Raw genomic sequence first — 21,301 nt, 5'->3', positions numbered from 1 at the left:
ACAGATACAAACGCCGTGTCTACATCAGAAATTCAAACAATGTCTCCAGAGGACGAACCCTCTCATTATAAATGTATAAATTATAAACTACCTGCCACACTAACATGTTGCTGGGGCAAGTGTGAAAGTGACCTTTGACCTCTGTGCTGATGTCTGTGCTGCTCCGAGTTAATGCTGAAATATCTGCTGCTTTTTAAATAATCACAAAAAGGACACGCCCCCCCAACCCCCTGCTGAGACTGTACCGAGGGACACTGAGGATTTAACACACACACACACACACACACACACACTCAGGTCAGATGGCTTTAATCTTCTTAGAGCAGCAGATGTGCAGACTTTGTCACATCAGCATTGTCTGAAAAGTGTCAGGTAATCTGTCAATCACAAAATGTCTTTCTGTGATTGGCCGACCTCTCTGACTCTCTGCGGTCAGGCTCCGCCCAGCCGGCTCCTCAGCACGATCACAACCAACAGAGTCGGGTCAGACTGAGCGCCTGTCGGTCAACATCCACATACATCCTCCTGCTGTTCATCTGTGCTGCACTGTTTGTTTAACCTTTGACCCCTCACCATGCTATTGTTCAGCAGGCCGAGGCCGCCCCGCCCTCCTCCTCCATAATCCCTGTGATCCCAATCTCGCCAATCCCAGCCGAGACCACCATCATCCCTCCAACGTCACAGGTTTTTTTGTTTTCTGTTTTTATTTTCCTCCACTTGTCTTTCTCTGTGCTCCCTCCATCTGTAGATCTGTCTCTTCTCGTGTTCGGCTGCTCGTCTTTCTGCCGCCGCCACCGTGGCGGCTGCACAGAGTTCAGCTCCGTGTCTACCGTCCAGCTGTGCCTCTGATGAAGTGAGCAGATTAGAGATAGAAACAGCGGGAGAAATGCCACACTTCCCCCATTTGACTTTTGAGAGCCCATCTGGCTCCTCCCGGGCAGAGAGTGAGCGAGCAACCGAGGCAGACAGAAACCGAGCGAGCGAGGGAGTGAGTGATTTTAGGAGATTTTAGAAGAAGAAGTGACGGAGCAGTCTCTCCATCCTGCAGGATTAGTTTGAATTGATCTTAGGCTTCATGCTTCAGCACTGCATCTTCTGCAGTGTGAAATGCCGCCACGTACGTACAAGTCTGTAGCATCATGAGGAGAGCGGGTGTGTTGTTGGTGCACAGCGGACAGTCTGCGTTCAGTGTGTGTGGGTGGAGCTCAGGGTTTGTGCATGGATGTTGATGGGGGGGTTTCTAGAGTGAAGACGTTTTGTGACGCTGTGATGTCTCTTCTCTCCTCAGGCCAATCCTCCGCCTGTGGTGGTGAACACGGACAGCCTGGACACGCCTCCTTACGTGAGTTCGACATGTTCACCTGCTCCGGCACTAAACTGACATCAGGTGTTCGTTTGACATTAAAATCGGGGGGGTGATCCCTGCAGAATCCCTGTCGCCAGTTATTCTCACGCTGGTTCACATGTGAGCAACAACGTGGAGTTTAAATAACTCGAGTGAAGGTTAGAGACGTGGTGTCCTCCCTGCGACTGTCTTTGCTCTGCTGATGGGGAAATGAATCAGCTGTGGATTTATCAAAGTGTCCTGTCTGGTAATTGACTGATAAATCTTGTGTGTCTAGGTGAACGGGACGGAGGCTGATTATGAGTACGAGGAGATCACGCTGGAGAGGGTAAGGCGACAAGCAGCCGTCCTTTTTATTTCTCTGTGAATCACGGCCGTGTTGTTAGAGGATGGACCCTCTGTAACTCTGACACGTCTTTACGAGACACATAAACGAGCCGCCGTCCGTAACTCAGCGTTTGCCCAGCTCAAAGAAATGAGCCGCTCCTGGCAGCACTCTGTTAATTTGACTTTGACACACGACTTTTATGGACTTTTACTTTGGCACTTTTAAACTCTGAGGACCAACTGTCGTCTTCACAAAACCTACAGGACTCCAGTTTTAATTCTTTAAAGTTTAAAGTCCAGAGTTTCTAGAAGAGGCCGTAGCAAACCAAGTCTGCCTGAGTGTGTGTGTGTTTTTAACACAGCTGGGTTTTAATCCTGAACTCTGCCTGTGCTGGAGGATTGTTTCGTCTGTTTCTTCAAGTGTAAATCAATCTGTCTCTGGCAGCTGAGGAGAAAAGGCTTAATTAATAAAATCTAATGTAGATGGTTTGAGTAGATTAACATCAGTAGAAGATTTAACCATAAAAACTGTTGATAATATATTGAAATGTTTAGTGTTGTAGTAGTGGTTGTTAGGTTTAACATCGGGTTTCTAAAGTAAGTTTAGTTATCCCTCTGCAGTGGAAATGGACCTCCACTGACATTGTTATATTCTGTGATGTTATTTTCAGAAGAATCTTCAAATGCTTGTTTCTGTTCAGTCTCTACAACCTCAGCTAAAATGTTGTGTTCGTCAATAAACCTCAATAAATGATAAAAGCACTGAAACTATGTTAGAAATAAAAAAATACATTCAATTTAAACATATTGAGCCTAAAGATTTCTAAATGCAGAAACATTCATTCCATAATTCTTAACTCTCCAGAAGTTATTTGAACTCTTTTTGTTTTTAGTTGAGTTTTAGCATCAACACGTTTTTAACAACGCGTCATCACAAGCTACACGATGAAGAGGTAGAAGACGGAGACGACATGAAACACTATTCATGACTAATTATGGAACCAACACTTTGTTAGTGGTGAGAAAAATATAGAACAACATCAGACTGATCCACAATCTATCGTCTGTGGTTTCCAGGGAAACTCGGGGCTGGGCTTTAGCATCGCTGGCGGCACAGACAACCCCCACATCGGTGAAGACCCCAGCATCTTCATCACCAAAGTTATACCTGGAGGAGCCGCCGCCCAGGACGGACGGCTCAGGTGGGAAAACACACACACACACACACACACACACACACTGCGTTTCAGCTTATAGACTATACACAGACGATCAGTGTATATAAGAAGAAGCTTCTGTCAGGGAGCAGCTGGTGAACATAGCGCAGCATGTAGCAGCTGAAGAGGAGGCGGTGGAGACCAAACACAGAGATAACAGTCTGGAGACACTGGTCTCAGGTTCATCAGGCCACAGAAGAATTCATGTCAGTGTTGAGTTCACTGGAGAAAATCATCCGAACCAGCGGTTTAGTTTTAGAAGCTGGTGTCTATTACCCAAAATCCCCTGCTGTGCCACGCTGCCTTTCACTGGTTCATCCATAATGCATCTGCTGGAGTCACACACCTGATCCAGGTGGTGGTGGTTGGCGGGGGGGGGGGGGGCTGTGGACTCTCAGGTTGCTTTAAAAGTGAAGCTCACGTGTCCGTCTGAACGTTCAGGTCGAGAGTCTGAGAGAAAAACACGTAATATCACCACTGGACAGTCCCGACTCTCTCTGGCTCCGCTGAGCGTTTCACGTTTTTCACTGCTCGTAACAGAATGTAATGACATCATCACATGTACGATATGAAGAGGTAGAAGACGGAGGAATTGACTATGTGCTGCAAAAGAATGAACGTTCTGAATATTGAGGTTTTCATTTTAGATCCATTTAAACAGGATCATGAAAACTATTTTCCACAGACAGGTTTGGGGCCACCAGCAGGGGGGGCTGTTTTCAGAGGGTCAGAGCAGTAACTGATGACTTAAAGGTTAAAGGTTAAAGGTTCATCAGTAAGATTCAGGTGAAAGGACCTATTGTTAGAAACTGAACATGAAATAATCCTACTCATGATTTCACCTGTTTCATCTAAACTGTACGACTGGTTTTCTTTACCCTAGAATCTAAATACGTCATGTTTACATTCTTTATATTTACATTCTTTATATTTACATACTAGACTTTCAGCGATTGACAGCGTGTGTGTGTTTCAGGGTTAATGACGTCATCCTGAGAGTTAACGAGGCGGATGTTCGAGATGTGACCCACAGCCGAGCAGTGGAGGCCCTGAAGGAGGCCGGCTCTCTGGTCCGACTCTACGTCCGCCGGAGGAAACCTGTCTCTGAGAAGGTGATGGAGCTAAAACTGGTGAAAGGACCCAAAGGTAACAGACGCTGCACCGTGTGATCACTTTGAATTCTCAGTCAGACAAGTCCGTCCCCTCACCCGCTGTCCTCCTGGTCCTGGCCTGTTGCAGGTCTCGGCTTCAGCATAGCGGGCGGAGTGGGGAACCAGCACATCCCCGGTGACAACAGCATCTACGTCACCAAGATCATCGAAGGTGGAGCCGCACATAAAGATGGGCGGCTGCAGATCGGAGACAAACTACTGGCTGTAAGCACTCTCACCGTCAGGGGTTCATCAGTTCAACCAGCGACAGAAAAACATCTGATCCTTTAACTTGAGTTTAATTTCATCCTGAGCCCTTGTATCTCCACACCAGCGACACCCAGTGGCAGGAGGCGTTAAGTTCTCAGGTTGTCCGTCGGTCGTATTCTTGTGAACACGATATCTCAAGAACATCCAGAGGGAAGTTCTTTACATTAGTTTATTTAAACTCGGAGGTTTTTAGAGGTCAAGGGTCAAAATATGGAGGAAACATTAAAAAAATAGTTCTTCAATAAAATTCAGCAGCTTCACAAAAAACATTCTTGTGTTTCCACTTTATTCATCATTAGTGATTCACTGAATGTGAGAAAAGTATTTCCATCTACTTCCAATGGATCATACGAACTTCACAGTGAAGCTGGTGATGAGTTTTCCTTTACCATGAGATGGGTTTTATATTTTCTAGATATTAACCGTCTCCTTCTTTCAGGTGAACAGTGCTTGCCTGGAGGAGGTGAGCCACGAACACGCCGTCACTGCCTTGAAAAACACTCCTGACGTGGTCTACCTGAAAGTGGCTAAACCCAACAGTGTCTTCATGAACGACAGCTTCGCTCCGCCCGACCTCACCAACTGTGAGTGAACACTTTCCTGTCCCCGACCAATGTTTACTCAAAACCTATTTTCTCAGCTTCTGAAGATAAAATATTTCCCTAACCCTCCCCGCCTCCCCTCCTCCCCTCCTCCCCCACCGTCGTGTACAATGTGCAAACGTTTCATCTGGCTCCTAAGGGAGAAGCACTTAGACATTGAACTCGGTCTTAAAGGTATAAATGTATATGTAAATGTGGGGGGGGGTCGTCCTGTAGCCACCATGTTGGCGTGACGATTTCGTCTTCACCACGTCACCTTGAAGTTGTCAACCATCGGTCCCCTCAGACGCCATGTTGTCACAGATCCTGCTTCTTTAAAGACGCCACCGAGCTTCAGCCCCTGCACGTTCCCACAGACCCCTCCTCTTCTCACGCGTGAAGGACGAGCAGCAAATCCAATCAGCAACGTTGAGCTGCATCACAAGCTTCAGCTGCTGTCGCTGTGACCGAGCTAACGAGCGGCGCTGCAGTACCGGGGGTGGGGGGGGGGGGGGGGTGACAAAGATCTGAACCAGATCTGACGAAAGAGAAATAATTCTGCTCGCTGTGACTCGACCACAGCAGCCGCAGGGACACAAAAACAGACTAGAGGCCGACGTTCCCATCATCCTCTGCTCCAGTTTTCACATCCACCAATTACACAGATCAGATCATGAGAGATGACATCACATTATCTGTCATGGTGGAGTTTCCTGTTTTTGATGACATCAGCCACCTCAGAAGATAAAAACGTACAGTTATTGAGTAAAAACCTCGACAAGGTTAAATACAAGTTAAATACAAGTTAAATACGCTGTGATTGATTTTATATTGTGTGTGTGTGTGTGTTCCTGAAGCTTTAACCCTGTGTGTGTGTGTGTGTGTGTGTGTGTGTGTTCCTGAAGCTTTAACCCTGTGTGTGTGTGTGTGTGTGTGTGTGTGTGTGTGTGTTCCTGAAGCTTTAACCCTGTGTGTGTGTGTGTGTGTTTCAGCGTACTCGCAGCACATGGAGAACCATATCAGCCCCCCCAACTTCCTCGGTCAGCCCCTGCCCCCACCGGCTTCCTCTGGACGCTACTCCCCGACCCCAAAGAGCATGCTGGGAGACGACGATGTCACACGGTGAGATCTCTCTGCTCCGTCTGATAAACAAATATCTCATTATTTCATGGAGATTTGAAAAGTAAACTTTGTTTTAAATTTACTTCAATAACCAGATATTTTAACAGTAAAACAGTTTTTACTGTAAATTAAATCAGCACAAATACAGTTTGTCCTAAAAATACAAGTAAAAAAGAAATTTAGTTTGAAATATGAAAAAAAGTTCTTAAATAATTAGAATAAAACACAACCAATGAAATAATGATGATGAAATGAACCGAGTGTCCTGTGATCAAACCTTTTTTTATTCATCTTTTATTTATTTTTATGTATTTATCAATGAATTCATCTTTCATTAATCAGAAGTTTTTTCTTTCTGTTTGATGCTGCAAGGATCTTTTTACAACCATCACTTACCTGAACACATAAACTAATATTTTATTAATTTGATCACACGTTTGGTCTTAAATCTAATTTTAAGTGGAAGTAAAATCTCTTAAATTGAATTTGTTTATAGCTGTTGACTTCCTGGACGATCACTCAGATTGGTTTAAATAAATCCCTAAAATCACACAAATTATTTCATGTTAATTAAACCAGACAAAGTCAACAACTTACCACGCTGTGTATAACACAGTATTTATTATACTGCAATAAAAAGTAATATAAGATCATTGTTCCAGTTTTGTTCTTTTATTACGTAAATAATGTGTTGAATTAATTTACAGTGAAGAGAATCTGGAATATTCAAATAGACACAAGCTGCAGGGAACACAGCTGCTCTGCCCTCTGCTGGTTCAAACCTGCAAATACACAGTTCCTGTGTCTGAACCAGGGATATTATAGTTAACGAAAACTAAAACTAGCAATGAAAAAATAATTTAGGTAACTAAAATAAAAATGACAATTACATAAAAAACTAAAACTAAATAAAAACTACAATGAACAAAGCAAAACTAACTAAAACTAAACTGCAGATAAATTCTGCTTCGTTTTCGTTTTCTCCCTCGATTACTTCCTGTCCTGCAGGTGATGGTTAAAGAATGAAATTAAAGGACTTGATAAAACATATTTTATCAAGTCGAAGCTTCTACAAGTCGAAGCTTTCTCTTAATACCTGGAAAAACTAAAACTAAATAAAAACTAATGAAAATTTCAAAATGATAATAACCTTGGTCTGAACGAGAGGCCGTGTGCATTTCTGAGGGCTGGATCGATGCACACGTATGTTGTTGTATGTACGTCTTGACACATGATGTAACTGAGGTTAACGAAGCTGCAGCAAACAAAAAGGGCAAAGGTATTTCTGATAATGATGATGATGATGATGTCATCTTCGGTTTGTTAGAGTCTGTGAACACTGTTTAATCAGGCTGGTCAGAATGATGATTGACAGCTGCTGTGGTCCGACAGGGAGCCGAGGAAAGTGGTGCTGCACCGCGGAGCGACGGGCCTGGGCTTCAACATCGTGGGCGGAGAGGATGGAGAGGGGATCTTCATCTCCTTCATCCTCGCAGGAGGACCAGCCGACCTCTGTGGAGAGCTGAGGAAGGGAGACAGACTTGTCTCAGTACGTCCACGCGCACGCACGCACGCACACACACACACACACACACACACACACACACACACACACACACACATACACACACACACACGTACGTGTCTATACATATCTCTGTTGTTTTTTTATGGTGCGTCCAGGTGAATGGAGTGGACCTCCGTAACGCCACCCACGAACAGGCCGCTGCCGCCCTGAAGAACGCAGGACAGACGGTGACCATCATCGCCCACTACAGACCAGAGGGTGAGACTGCTTCACACCCGACGCAGTATATTTACACGCTACACACATTTTACATGTGTACATCTGTTTATAAACCGTATGAAGATGATTCATGAAGAATTATTCAGCTAAATGTTGAGAGGAGTTTGGTGGATGAGCAGTGAGTTGGTTTGTTGTTCAGAGTACAGTCGCTTTGAGGCAAAGATCCACGACCTGCGGGAGCAGATGATGAACAGCAGCATCAGTTCTGGATCTGGATCTTTGCGGACAAGTCAGAAGAGGTCGCTGTACGTCAGGTGAGAGCTCCGCCCCTGTGGCCGACGGTAACAGATCCTGACTCGTGTGTGGAATATTTACATGTTTTCATAGGAAACAGAATGTTTGTGCTTGTGTTGTCAAGATACTCACCGATGTTTGTAAACAAATCAACTAATATGATAATAACATAATGATTGAATTATATCAAATATTTAAATTCATTTAAAGTTATTAAAGATTTTTCACTGAGCTGAACAAGATACTTTTAAATGACCACGTTCTGTTTTAAGTGATGTTTTGATGTTTCCGTCTCTGAGCTGTGGTTTGTTTGAACGTGACGATCGTTGATAAAACCTGTTTGTGCTGCAGAGCTCTGTTTGACTACGATAAGACCCGAGACTCCGGTCTGCCCAGTCAGGGACTCAACTTTAAGTTTGGAGACATCCTTCACGTGGTGAACGCCTCCGACGACGAGTGGTGGCAGGCCAGACAGCTGACGGCACAGGGGGAGGTGGAGGAGGTGGGAGTCATCCCCAGTAAAAGACGGTCAGTTCACATTATCATTATTGTTATTGTTATTATTATTATCATTATTATTATAGTTATATATTATTATTATTATTGTTATTGGTTCTGCGATGGAACCCAGCCGGTGACCTCTGCTGACCTTTGACCTGTTCTCCTCTCCGCCCACAGGGTTGATAAGAAGGAGCGAGCGAGACTAAAGACGGTGAAGTTCAACGCCAAGTCTCGAGAGCGAGGGGTGAGTGTGATGCCAGTGACGGACGGTCGCTGTCGATCACCTGATGTTTTAGCTTGAACTTCCTGTTTGTAGTTCGTATGTTGAATATCACACGTGTGACGGTGACTTGTGTTCGAGCCGCTGCCACCTGATCTCCACCTACTAATCAGTTTGACTAATGTTAAAAAGCAGCTGACCAGTTAACAGCATGTTGTCGTCGACCTGTGAGACGTGTTCTCTTCACCACGGCAACCCCCCCCCCCCCCCCCCCCCCAGCACCTTTAAAAACCGCGTGCCACTTTAACACGCGTCGCCTGAATGCCTCTCCCAGTGCCGCCAAACCCGCCCTCTAACACCAGTCTGAACCCGGGGGTGGGGGGGCAGGAAGAAACATGCATGACAACCCCCCCCCCAAAAAAAAATATACAGAGAGGAACGCTTGACATTGATGTTTGACTGTCTGCTGCCCCCTAGTGGCTGCTCGGAGATCCTCCCCTCCTTCTTCCCCCTCACCACTCACCCCTCTCATCCTCTCTCTCTCTCTCTCTCTCTCTCTCTCTCTCCTGCTGGATAACGCCTGAGTGAAGCATAGAGACATTACTGAAAGCATCACTAAACAATCACATGACGACATGTAGCGAGTGTCACATGACGACATGTAGCGAGTGTCACATGACGACGTGCAGCGAGTGTCACATGACGACGTGCACTCCGGGCTCCTGCTGCTCTTCCTGAAGGTGTTCTGCCCCCTACTGGCCAAACGACTGATTAGTGCAGCTTTAAGTCTCCAGGACGAGTGAAGCATTAACACGACTCATCATATTAGTGATGATAAAAATCTGACTGGACTGAATCAGTGAAAACATCATGTGACGAGAATCGACCCAGAGTCATTTACTGGAGCTTTTAACGGACGCCTCACCGGCCAACGATCAGGTGACCATCCTCCGCTCTGTCGGGGTTTGGTGTTTGATTCCATCTGATCTGAAACAAGCTTCTCTTGTCGCCGTGTGTCTCTGCATGTCGCCTGCATGTCCTCTCCTCCTGCTTCCTGTTTAACGACTGCTGCCTTCACTGTCACTGCGTAACATTCGGCCTTTCAGCAGCGACAGGGACTTTCAGTTCGGTCTGTGTCAACGTTCACATGTAGCTGCTTCAGTCTGATTCTGTGGCTTCAGTCGACGTTAAGAGGGAAACTGTTCACATGAGGAACCTCAGGTTTTATTTTATGTTCTGATGAACCAAGAGTTTAATCAAAGAATCAGAAATGTGGCCTGAACGTATTGTTCGTAAACTAGAGATTAGAAATCACTTCTGTCCTCGAGGCTTTGTTGTCTTTAATTTCTCTGCCGTCCAGAAAGATTGTCCCCTGTGGTCAGGCTGAGTTAACTCTGACAGTTTAACTCCGGATATTTAAAGGTTCAGTGCGTAAGATTCAGGTGAAAGGATCTGTTGTAAAATAATCCCAGTGACGTTTTTACTTGTTTCATCTAAACTGAACAAATAGATATTTTATTTACCTGAGAATGAGCCGTTTATATTTAAATACTTTATATTTCAATACTTTATATTTAAATACTTTATATTTAGATACTTTATATTTAAATAATTTATATTTAAATACTTTATATTTCAATACTTTATATTTAAATACTTTATATTTCAATACTTTATATTTAAATACTTTATATTTAGATACTTTATATTTAAATAATTTATATTTAAATACTTTATATTTCAATACTTTATATTTAAATACTTTATATTTAGATACTTTATATTTAAATAATTTATATTTAAATACTTTATATTTCAATACTTTATATTTAAATACTTTATATTTCAATACTTTATATTTAAATACTTTATATTTAGATACTTTATATTTAAATAATTTATATTTAAATACTTTATATTTCAATACTTTATATTTAAATACTTTATATTTAGATACTTTATATTTAAATAATTTATATGTAAATACTTTATATTTAAATACTTTATATGTAAATACTTTATATGTAAATACTTTATATGTAAATACTTTATATTTAAATACTTTATATGTAAATACTTTATATGTAAATACTTTATATTTAAATACTTTATATTTAAATACTTTATATGTAAATACTTTATATGTAAATACTTTATATTTAGATACTTTATATTTACATCAGGGTCTCTACGGAGGCCTCCATGTTTTTTACAGAAGCTCAGACTGGACAAACTAAACCTTTTGAGTTTTGATGAAACTGAAGCTTCTCTGTGATGTTTGGAGGGGGGGGGTGTTCAGCTGCAACATGACACTTCACCACTAGAGGTCACTACATCCTACACACTGAACCTTTAAAGAGTTTTTATCACCTGTCGGATGTCTGGTTAGTAAACTATCTAAATGTTAATACTTCACTTCCTGTTTGTTGAGTGCAGCCGTTGGTTTTGTTCGACGCTGTCGTTGACCACAGACTCAGACAGAAGCTTCTCGTTCTGTCCAAACCCACATCAGACTCCCTCATCTCCCACATCTCCCCCTCTTCCCCCTCTTTTTTTATTCCATCACCCTCCTCCTCCTCCTCTTCCTCCTCAGCAGTCTCTCAATGACAAGCGTAAAAAGAACCTCTTTTCCCGAAAGTTTCCGTTCTACAAGAGCAAAGAGGCGAGCGAGCAGGAGACCAGCGATGTCGACCGTAAGTACCAGCGCGGCGGGGGGGATGGGGAGGAGCTTAACGGTTTGTCTGTAAGGCGACTGGTCGGCGACAGGAAGAGAGGTCAGCTGGTGGCGGCATGCTGCGAACGTCAGTTGTCACGGCAACAGGGCCTGGCTGAAATGTGTGTCAGATCAACTGATGAAAAAGAACACGACCCCAGAGCCCCCCCTGGTGGCGTCACTGAAAACATCTGGGCTGAGAAGGCAGAATATTTGGCGGACACGCGTCCCTCCTCTCGGAGGTAAAATGGCCGCCCTGCTGCCCTGATGAGCGGCTGCGTTCCCTCTGCTCTCTCTGTCTGTCGCTGTAACTCAGTAACTTTATGTTCTTGTGGTTGTTCTCTCCTCGTTGTTCTCTCTGCTCCGCCGACCTCAGGACAACAGCGACGACGTTCTTTCCAAAGGCCACAGTAAGTGTGTGTTCACCCCCCGCACAAAAACTCCCATCAGCCTCCTGGTTTTCCACCAGGATCCGCCTTCAACCACATGACCAGAAATTAAACAACCTGGGTCCTTCAATCAAAACTTGAAGAGTCCGAGTGACAAAGACTCGTGTTTTAATTTGATCAGTTCGTCTGAGAAAAGAATCACAATCACATTTACTTCATTAAATCCACATGAGCTGAAGCAGACATCAAAGACATGAAAGAATCAAAGACATGAAAGAAATGAAGACATTCACTTCTCCATCTCTTCTCCTCTTCACTTCTCCATCTCTTCGTCTCTTCGTCACTTCTCCTCTTCATCTCTTCTCCTCTTCACTTCTTCATCTCTTCACTTCTTCACCTCTTCTCCTCTTCACTTCTTCACCTCTTCTCCTCTTCACTTCTTCACCTCTTCACTTCTTCATCTCTTCTCCTCTTCATCTCTTCATCTCTTCTCCTCTTCACTTCTTCACCTCTTCACTTCTTCATCTCTTCACCTCTTCACTTCTTCATCTCTTCTCCTCTTCACTTCTTCACCTCTTCACTTCTTCATCTCTTCTCCTCTTCATCTCTTCATCTCTTCTCCTCTTCACTTCTTCACCTCTTCACTTCTTCATCTCTTCACCTCTTCACTTCTTCATCTCTTCTCCTCTTCATCTCTTCATCTCTTCACTTCTTCACTTCTTCTCCTCTTCACTTCTTCACCTCTTCACTTCTTCATCTCTTCTCCTCTTCATCTCTTCATCTCTTCTCCTCTTCACTTCTTCACCTCTTCACTTCTTCATCTCTTCACCTCTTCACTTCTTCATCTCTTCTCCTCTTCATCTCTTCATCTCTTCACTTCTTCATCTCTTCACTTCTTCACCTCTTCTCCTCTTCACTTCTTCATCTCTTCTCCTCTTCACTTCTTCACCTCTTCATCTCTTCTCCTCTTCATCTCTTCTCCTCTTCACTTCTTCACCTCTCCATCTCTTCTCCTCTTCACTTCTTCATCTCTTCTCCTCTTCACTTCTTCACCTCTTCATCTCTTCTCCTCTTCATCTCTTCTCCTCTTCACTTCTTCACCTCTCCATCTCTTCTCCTCTTCACTTCTTCATCTCTTCTCCTCTTCACTTCTTCACCTCTTCATCTCTTCTCCTCTTTACTTCTTCACCTCTTCTCCTCTTCACCTCTTCTCCTCTTCATCTCTTCTCCTCTTCACCTCTCCATCTCTTCTCCTCTTCACCTCTTCATCTCTTCTCCTCTTCACCTCTTCTCCTCTTCATCTCTCCATCTCTTCTCCTCTTCACCTCTCCATCTCTTCTCCTCTTCACCTCTTCATCTCTTCTCCTCTTCACCTCTTCTCCTCTTCATCTCTCCATCTCTCCATCTCTTCTCCTCTTCACCTCTTCTCCTCTTCACTTCTTCTCCTCTTCTCCTCTTCATCTCTTCACCTCTTCTCCTCTTCATCTCTCCATCTCTTCATCTCTTCACCTCTTCATCTCTTCTCCTCTTCACTTCATCTCTTCTCCTCTTCACTTCATCTCTTCTCCTCTTCACCTCTTCATCTCTTCACTTCTTCATCTCTTCTCCTCTTCACCTCTTCATCTCTTCACTTCTTCACCTCTTCTCCTCTTCACTTCTTCACCTCTCCATCTCTTCTCCTCTTCACTTCTTCATCTCTTCTCCTCTTCACTTCTTCACCTCTTCATCTCTTCTCCTCTTTACTTCTTCACCTCTTCTCCTCTTCATCTCTTCACCTCTTCATCTCTTCACCTCTTCTCCTCTTCTCCTCTTCACCTCTTCATCTCTTCTCCTCTTCTCCTCTTCACCTCTTCTCCTCTTCACTTCTTCTCCTCTTCTCCTCTTCATCTCTTCACCTCTTCACCTCTTCTCCTCTTCATCTCTCCATCTCTTCACCTCTTCATCTCTTCATCTCTTCACCTCTTCTCCTCTTCACTTCTTCACCTCTTCACTTCTTCATCTCTTCACCTCTTCACTTCTTCATCTCTTCTCCTCTTCACTTCTTCACCTCTTCATCTCTTCACTTCTTCACCTCTTCACTTCTTCATCTCTTCATCTCTTCTCCTCTTCACTTCTTCACCTCTTCACTTCTTCATCTCTTCTCCTCTTCATCTCTTCATCTCTTCACTTCTTCACTTCTTCTCCTCTTCACTTCTTCACCTCTTCACTTCTTCATCTCTTCTCCTCTTCATCTCTTCATCTCTTCTCCTCTTCACTTCTTCATCTCTTCACCTCTTCACTTCTTCATCTCTTCTCCTCTTCATCTCTTCATCTCTTCACTTCTTCATCTCTTCACTTCTTCACCTCTTCTCCTCTTCACTTCTTCATCTCTTCTCCTCTTCACTTCTTCACCTCTTCATCTCTTCTCCTCTTCATCTCTTCTCCTCTTCACTTCTTCACCTCTCCATCTCTTCTCCTCTTCACTTCTTCATCTCTTCTCCTCTTCACTTCTTCACCTCTTCATCTCTTCTCCTCTTCATCTCTTCTCCTCTTCACTTCTTCACCTCTCCATCTCTTCTCCTCTTCACTTCTTCATCTCTTCTCCTCTTCACTTCTTCACCTCTTCATCTCTTCTCCTCTTTACTTCTTCACCTCTTCTCCTCTTCATCTCTTCTCCTCTTCACCTCTTCTCCTCTTCATCTCTTCTCCTCTTCACCTCTCCATCTCTTCTCCTCTTCACCTCTTCATCTCTTCTCCTCTTCACCTCTTCTCCTCTTCATCTCTCCATCTCTTCTCCTCTTCACCTCTCCATCTCTTCTCCTCTTCACCTCTTCATCTCTTCTCCTCTTCACCTCTTCTCCTCTTCATCTCTCCATCTCTTCTCCTCTTCACCTCTTCTCCTCTTCACTTCTTCTCCTCTTCTCCTCTTCATCTCTTCACCTCTTCTCCTCTTCATCTCTCCATCTCTCCATCTCTTCATCTCTTCACCTCTTCATCTCTTCTCCTCTTCACTTCATCTCTTCTCCTCTTCACTTCATCTCTTCTCCTCTTCTCCTCTTCATCTCTTCACCTCTTCACCTCTTCTCCTCTTCATCTCTCCATCTCTTCACCTCTTCATCTCTTCATCTCTTCACCTCTTCTCCTCTTCACTTCTTCACCTCTTCACTTCTTCATCTCTTCACCTCTTCACTTCTTCATCTCTTCTCCTCTTCACTTCTTCACCTCTTCATCTCTTCACTTCTTCACCTCTTCACTTCTTCATCTCTTCATCTCTTCTCCTCTTCACTTCTTCACCTCTTCACTTCTTCATCTCTTCTCCTCTTCATCTCTTCATCTCTTCACTTCTTCACTTCTTCTCCTCTTCACTTCTTCACCTCTTCACTTCTTCATCTCTTCTCCTCTTCATCTCTTCATCTCTTCTCCTCTTCACTTCTTCATCTCTTCACCTCTTCACTTCTTCATCTCTTCTCCTCTTCATCTCTTCATCTCTTCACTTCTTCATCTCTTCACTTCTTCACCTCTTCTCCTCTTCACTTCTTCATCTCTTCTCCTCTTCACTTCTTCACCTCTTCATCTCTTCTCCTCTTCATCTCTTCTCCTCTTCACTTCTTCACCTCTCCATCTCTTCTCCTCTTCACTTCTTCATCTCTTCTCCTCTTCACTTCTTCACCTCTTCATCTCTTCTCCTCTTCATCTCTTCTCCTCTTCACTTCTTCACCTCTCCATCTCTTCTCCTCTTCACTTCTTCATCTCTTCTCCTCTTCACTTCTTCACCTCTTCATCTCTTCTCCTCTTTACTTCTTCACCTCTTCTCCTCTTCATCTCTTCTCCTCTTCACCTCTTCTCCTCTTCATCTCTTCTCCTCTTCACCTCTCCATCTCTTCTCCTCTTCACCTCTTCATCTCTTCTCCTCTTCACCTCTTCTCCTCTTCATCTCTCCATCTCTTCTCCTCTTCACCTCTCCATCTCTTCTCCTCTTCACCTCTTCATCTCTTCTCCTCTTCACCTCTTCTCCTCTTCATCTCTCCATCTCTTCTCCTCTTCACCTCTTCTCCTCTTCACTTCTTCTCCTCTTCTCCTCTTCATCTCTTCACCTCTTCTCCTCTTCATCTCTCCATCTCTCCATCTCTTCATCTCTTCACCTCTTCATCTCTTCTCCTCTTCACTTCATCTCTTCTCCTCTTCACTTCATCTCTTCTCCTCTTCACCTCTTCATCTCTTCACTTCTTCATCTCTTCTCCTCTTCACCTCTTCTCCTCTTCACTTCTTCACCTCTTCATCTCTTCTCCTCTTCATCTCTTCTCCTCTTCACTTCTTCATCTCTTCTCCTCTTCACTTCTTCACCTCTTCATCTCTTCTCCTCTTTACTTCTTCACCTCTTCACCTCTTCATCTCTTCACCTCTTCTCCTCTTCTCCTCTTCACCTCTTCATCTCTTCTCCTCTTCTCCTCTTCACCTCTTCTCCTCTTCACTTCTTCTCCTCTTCTCCTCTTCATCTCTTCACCTCTTCACCTCTTCTCCTCTTCATCTCTCCATCTCTTCACCTCTTCATCTCTTCATCTCTTCTCCTCTTCACCTCTTCTCCTCTTCACTTCTTCTCCTCTTCTCCTCTTCATCTCTTCACCTCTTCACCTCTTCTCCTCTTCATCTCTCCATCTCTTCACCTCTTCATCTCTTCATCTCTTCATCTCTTCTCCTCTTTACTTCTTCACCTCTTCATCTCTTCTCCTCTTCTCCTCTTCATCTCTTCTCCTCTTCACCGCTCCAGCTCCTGATTTTATTTTAAATTCAAACAAAATGTGAATAAATAATTTGACACAAACTCAGATTTGTGTAAATTGTAAACAAATGGAAATGATTTCTAAATATTCTGTGACGTCACTCGACCTGCGGGCGGCGCTGTGGTCGCTGCCGCTCCATCGTGATGTAAAGATGACGTCATTAAGTCGGTTTGAAGTCACGGAACATTTGTGGGAAGGTTTTGAAAGTTTGTGTTGCAGATGCTGTTTGTCCTGAACTGAAAATGTTTGTGTTGCTGTCGTCGATCTGCTGCTGGACTCGAGTCCTCTGTGCTCTCATGGCTCTGAGCAAAGCATTATGGGAGAGCGATGCTCCAGGCTGACCTGGCGTGTCCTGTGTTTTAATTTCAGAACATGTGACGTCTAACGCCAGCGATAGTGAGAGTAGCTACCGTAAGTCTGACGCTGCCTGATTCACAGGAAACACTAATGATTGACGTGACCTCCGACCTGCTAACCCCTCCCCTCCCTGATCGCATTAATGAGCACAAGCTCTAATTGGCTGATAACAGCATGACATCACACATACAGTTTACCTGCTCGCTAACACTCCTGAACACAACAGGAGTGTGTGTGTGTGTGTGTGTGTGTGTGTGTGTGTGTGTGTGTGTGTGTGTGTGTGTGTGTGTGTGTGTGTGTGTGTGACTCTCACTCTCGTGCACCTTGTTTCCAGGTGGACAGGAGGAGTACGTGTTGTCATATGAACCCGTCGTTCAACAGGAAGGTAAAAACATCTGGTGCAAACATGAAAAGACAAAATGTTCATTCAGTAACAGTGAACTCATCGTCCTGTGATGCTTTGATCTGTCTCCGACAGTGAGCTACACTCGTCCCGTCATCATCCTCGGCCCCATGAAGGATCGGATCAACGACGACCTCATCTCAGAGTTCCCAGACAAATTTGGATCCTGCGTCCCGCGTAAGTGGCGTCAACCTCCAGCTCAGGGCTCACCTGCTCACACTCGTGTCTGAAGGTCATGTGATCACGTGGATTTAAATCGTTCCTCATCCGCTCCCTCAGATACGACTCGGCCGAAGCGGGACTACGAGGTGGACGGCAGAGATTATCACTTCATGGTGTCCAGGGAGCAGATGGAGAAAGACATCCAGGACCACAAGTTCATCGAGGCGGGACAGTACAACAACCACCTGTACGGAACCAGCGTGCAGTCGGTGCGAGAGGTGTCGGAGAAGGTAGCGACTGAATCTGTGTCACATGTGAAGTCGTCGTGAAGATCGGTCGACTCATAGACGTAAAAACACTCCAGAGCTTGTGTCCGCAGTTTATTTATAAAGAATAAAACAGTTCAGATACTGGAAACATGCTGAGTCACATAATTCTGTTAAAATCATATCAAATAAAGATAAAATCATTTCGAACATTCATTCTCTTTGCAGCAGGAAGTGGAGGCCTCTGTCTTCGACCTCACTGAACCACAGACAATCATCACTTAATAAATACGAATGCTGCCCTCTTGTGGTGACGTCAGACTGTTCTGAACGTAAAGAAACATGTTTTTCCCGCCCTCCTCAGGGTAAACACTGTATCCTGGACGTGTCGGGGAACGCCATCAAGAGACTCCAGCTCGCTCAGCTTCACCCCATCGCCATCTTCATCAAACCCAAATCAGTGGAGAACATCATGTGAGTCAGAACCTCGACCGCTCCACTTCCTGTTTGTGTTCCGGGAGCCTGACGCAGGAAACAGTGATGGTCTTGTTTTCTTCCTGCAGGGAGATGAACAAGCGACTGACGGAGGAGCAGGGACGCAAAACCTTCGACAGAGCCACCAAGCTGGAGCAGGAGTTCACCGAGCATTTCACAGGTGAGGCGGCGCCCCCCTGTGGCCTGAAAAACCCTTCTGGGACTTATCAGAGAACACACACTAATTCACCTGTGTGTGTGTGTGTGCGTGTGCGTGTGTGTGTGTGTGTGTGTGTGCAGCGATCGTGCAGGGCGACACTCTGGAGGAGATCTACGATCAGGTGAAGCAGATCATCGAGGAGCAGTCTGGTCCGTTCATCTGGGTTCAGTCCAAGGAGAAGTTGTGAAGATCAAACGCTCCTCCTCTTCCTCCTCTTCCTGTTCTTCCTCCTCTTCTTTACATTCTGTTTGATTTATTTTGAAAAGGACAGCCCCCCCCCCACCCCCCCACCCCCCCATGCCTGAATCGGATTTCTTGGTTCCGTTTCCTGACCAGCAGAGTAAAGCACACAGGAAGTGACATCACACTCAACACGGTACACGGAGGAAGCTGTCGGAGGAGAAGAGGACGAGTGGAAGTGACGAGAAGACGAAGCAGATTTGATCTTTTCTTTCTTTGTGGGTTTTGTTCCCGTTTCTCTCGATGGACAGAGTTTCAGTCTCAGGCTGAGACACAAAAAGCAAAACTTTGCACGTTCGAGCTTTAACAGCATGTTAATCTCCCGTTTATTTCCCATCAGCCCCTTCACCTCAGCGCCTGACGTCACAGGTCTCCTCCTCCACTCTGCTCATCTCATGTTTATCCTTTGCTTTTTTTTTTTCTTTTTTTTTTTCACTCGAGTCACGATGAGTTAAATTTTTCGCTCCTCACTGCTGCCAGATGTGTCAGGACACTGCAGGGTTCTGCTCTGCTGCCAGGGGGCGCTATCGTCTTACTCCAACAAATGTCCGGTTTCATTTCATCAAATCTTTGAACTTTTTCCTGAACATTTTTCTGAAAATTACAAAACAAATGAAAATAGTTTCTCTTAATTTAATATCTAGAATTAAATAATAAAAATTAATTTTATGAAAATCATCTCAGAATCAACAAAACCTGATTTTCTCATGATTCAAATCATTAAAAGAATAATTTTATACTAATAAAATAAAAAGATCAGATTTTATTTTGAATCTTTTAAAAACTCAAACTCACAGAAAACGATTAAATAAAAATATTTTTTATAGTGAAGTCGATCAAATGATTTGGTTTTAAATCAAATTTTCATTATGTTGAAACTTTTCAGCCTCATTTCAACAAAGAGATTTTTTATTCTCAGCGTCGTCTCATTTCAATAACAGCGCCCTCTGGTGGAGCGAGTTTGAACTCTGGGCGCCCGGTCGACGTCCGTCAGCGTGGTCAGTGTCTTACCATGGCAACGCTGTCGATCATGTGATGTGTGGGCGGACCTGGAGACGAGCTGCCACCTCCAGGTTTGGGAGAAACGTGCAGACGATTATTGTACAATGAGATTTTCAGATATTTAACCCTCGGTAAACTGCCTATTTTGTTATAATAAAAATCTATATTGAACTTTACTTAAGCACTACTACTACGGGAATTATTTTCTTTGCATTGTTAATCATATATGAATAGAAAAGTATAAAGATATTTGAATATGAATATATATTTTTCTTTTTCTTCAATCACCACCTCCTCTGTCTTTTAATTTTCTTTTTTAAACATAATAAAACTTAACAAGAAAACAGAAAGTGAACTCCTCCATCTTCTTCTGTGGTTTCTGTGAAATTAACCTGTGAAGCGTCTCTTCCTGTCGGAGCCGATGACGTCATGAGAAAAGATCTGAAGAAGTTCAAGAGCAAATTTGTGGTTTTATTCCAGCGCGCTGGCGACACCCAGTCGTTTCCCCCGTTTCGTGTTTTTCTGAAACACTGCGAGTCTCCGAACGTTGAGTTGGACTCCAAAGATGAACTGACTTGGGTCGAAGGTCAAAGTTGCTGTGACCTCAACAGATTTTTTTCAGACGTCTCTGGAGCGGGAATCTTTTTCACATTCAGAACTGGCCTGTAGGTGGCGACAAACAACCACAGGAGGTGATTCTAGTTAAATGATTTAACCTGAGTTAATTCAATTCAGTTTTATTTGTGTGGCACCAAATCCTAACATCCATGATCTCCAGACTCTTCACAGAGAAGGTGAAGAGCTTCAGATCTTCTTCATCTACAGAAACCAACAGGTGAACCATGAGCAGCACTTTGAGTCTGTGGAGGAGAAACTCCTCATTAACAGAGAGAAACCTCAAGAACCAGAGTCAGAGAGGAGACATCTGCCTCCACCGGGGGAGGAGAGAGAGGGGGAGAGGAGAGAGACATGAGGAGGAGAGAGACATGGGGAGGAGAGAGGGGAGAGAAGAGAGACATGAGGAGGAGAGAGGGGGGGAAAGAGACCAGGACGATGAGTTAAAATGTAAACAACAGTGTAAAGAATATTAATTATTATTGATCACAGACACAATCCATATCATAATTAATTACTGAGATATTGTAATTAATTAATAATTAATAATAGTGATGATAGTAAAAGTTATTGTCCTGAGGTTCTGGAGAGAGAGAGAGAGAGAGAGAGAGAGAGACTATGGGAGGACAATGTGAAATAATCATTGACATGTATTAAAATAAATAAATGAGTGTGGGGGGGGGGGGGGGGGGGGGGGGTAGGGTTAACCCTAACCCTAACCCTGGAGGGGTGCTCAGTGCATGATGGGAGTTCTCCCTCAGTGCATGATGGGAGTTCTCCAGCAGTCTAGACCTATAGCAGCATAACTAAGTGATGGTTCAGGACCTGATCCAGAACTTTAGACTTTATCAAAGAGGAACATTTTAATTTAACTTTAAATGTAGAGATGGTGTCTGACTCTAGAACCCAGAGTGGGAGCTGGTTC

General features: G+C 44.0%; 1 protein-coding gene across 14 annotated transcripts in view; it reads left to right on the top strand.

Moving 5' to 3' along the window:
* Positions 1-20,111, top strand: part of dlg1b (discs large MAGUK scaffold protein 1b) — a 58,334-nt gene extending 38,223 nt beyond the window's left edge. For 3 of the 14 annotated variants that reach the window (XM_069511387.1, XM_069511382.1, XM_069511381.1), the window contains 21 exons: positions 589-684; positions 1,289-1,342; positions 1,623-1,673; positions 2,750-2,874; positions 3,866-4,035; positions 4,129-4,265; positions 4,750-4,894; positions 5,884-6,013; positions 7,406-7,562; positions 7,697-7,799; positions 7,960-8,074; positions 8,406-8,582; positions 8,733-8,799; positions 11,865-11,898; positions 17,007-17,048; positions 17,329-17,379; positions 17,473-17,574; positions 17,677-17,849; positions 18,190-18,299; positions 18,389-18,480; positions 18,600-20,111. In XM_069511387.1, coding sequence (XP_069367488.1) covers positions 589-684; positions 1,289-1,342; positions 1,623-1,673; positions 2,750-2,874; positions 3,866-4,035; positions 4,129-4,265; positions 4,750-4,894; positions 5,884-6,013; positions 7,406-7,562; positions 7,697-7,799; positions 7,960-8,074; positions 8,406-8,582; positions 8,733-8,799; positions 11,865-11,898; positions 17,007-17,048; positions 17,329-17,379; positions 17,473-17,574; positions 17,677-17,849; positions 18,190-18,299; positions 18,389-18,480; positions 18,600-18,706 — 2,238 coding nt within the window. In that variant the 3' untranslated portion in view covers positions 18,707-20,111. Of the gene's footprint in view, positions 1-574; positions 685-1,288; positions 1,343-1,622; positions 1,674-2,749; positions 2,875-3,865; positions 4,036-4,128; positions 4,266-4,749; positions 4,895-5,883; positions 6,014-7,405; positions 7,563-7,696; positions 7,800-7,959; positions 8,075-8,405; positions 8,583-8,732; positions 8,800-11,368; positions 11,469-11,864; positions 11,899-17,006; positions 17,049-17,328; positions 17,380-17,472; positions 17,575-17,676; positions 17,850-18,189; positions 18,300-18,388; positions 18,481-18,599 lie in introns of all 14 variants that reach the window. The other 11 variants (XM_069511386.1, XM_069511380.1, XM_069511385.1 and 8 more) reach the window with 8 other exon arrangements.
* Positions 20,112-21,301: the final 1,190 nt, after the last annotated feature.

Source organism: Paralichthys olivaceus, chromosome 16, assembly GCF_024713975.1.
Source record: "Paralichthys olivaceus isolate ysfri-2021 chromosome 16, ASM2471397v2, whole genome shotgun sequence".
Classification (NCBI taxonomy): Eukaryota; Metazoa; Chordata; class Actinopteri; order Pleuronectiformes; family Paralichthyidae; genus Paralichthys; species Paralichthys olivaceus.
This window is presented reverse-complemented; position numbering and strand designations above follow the sequence as displayed.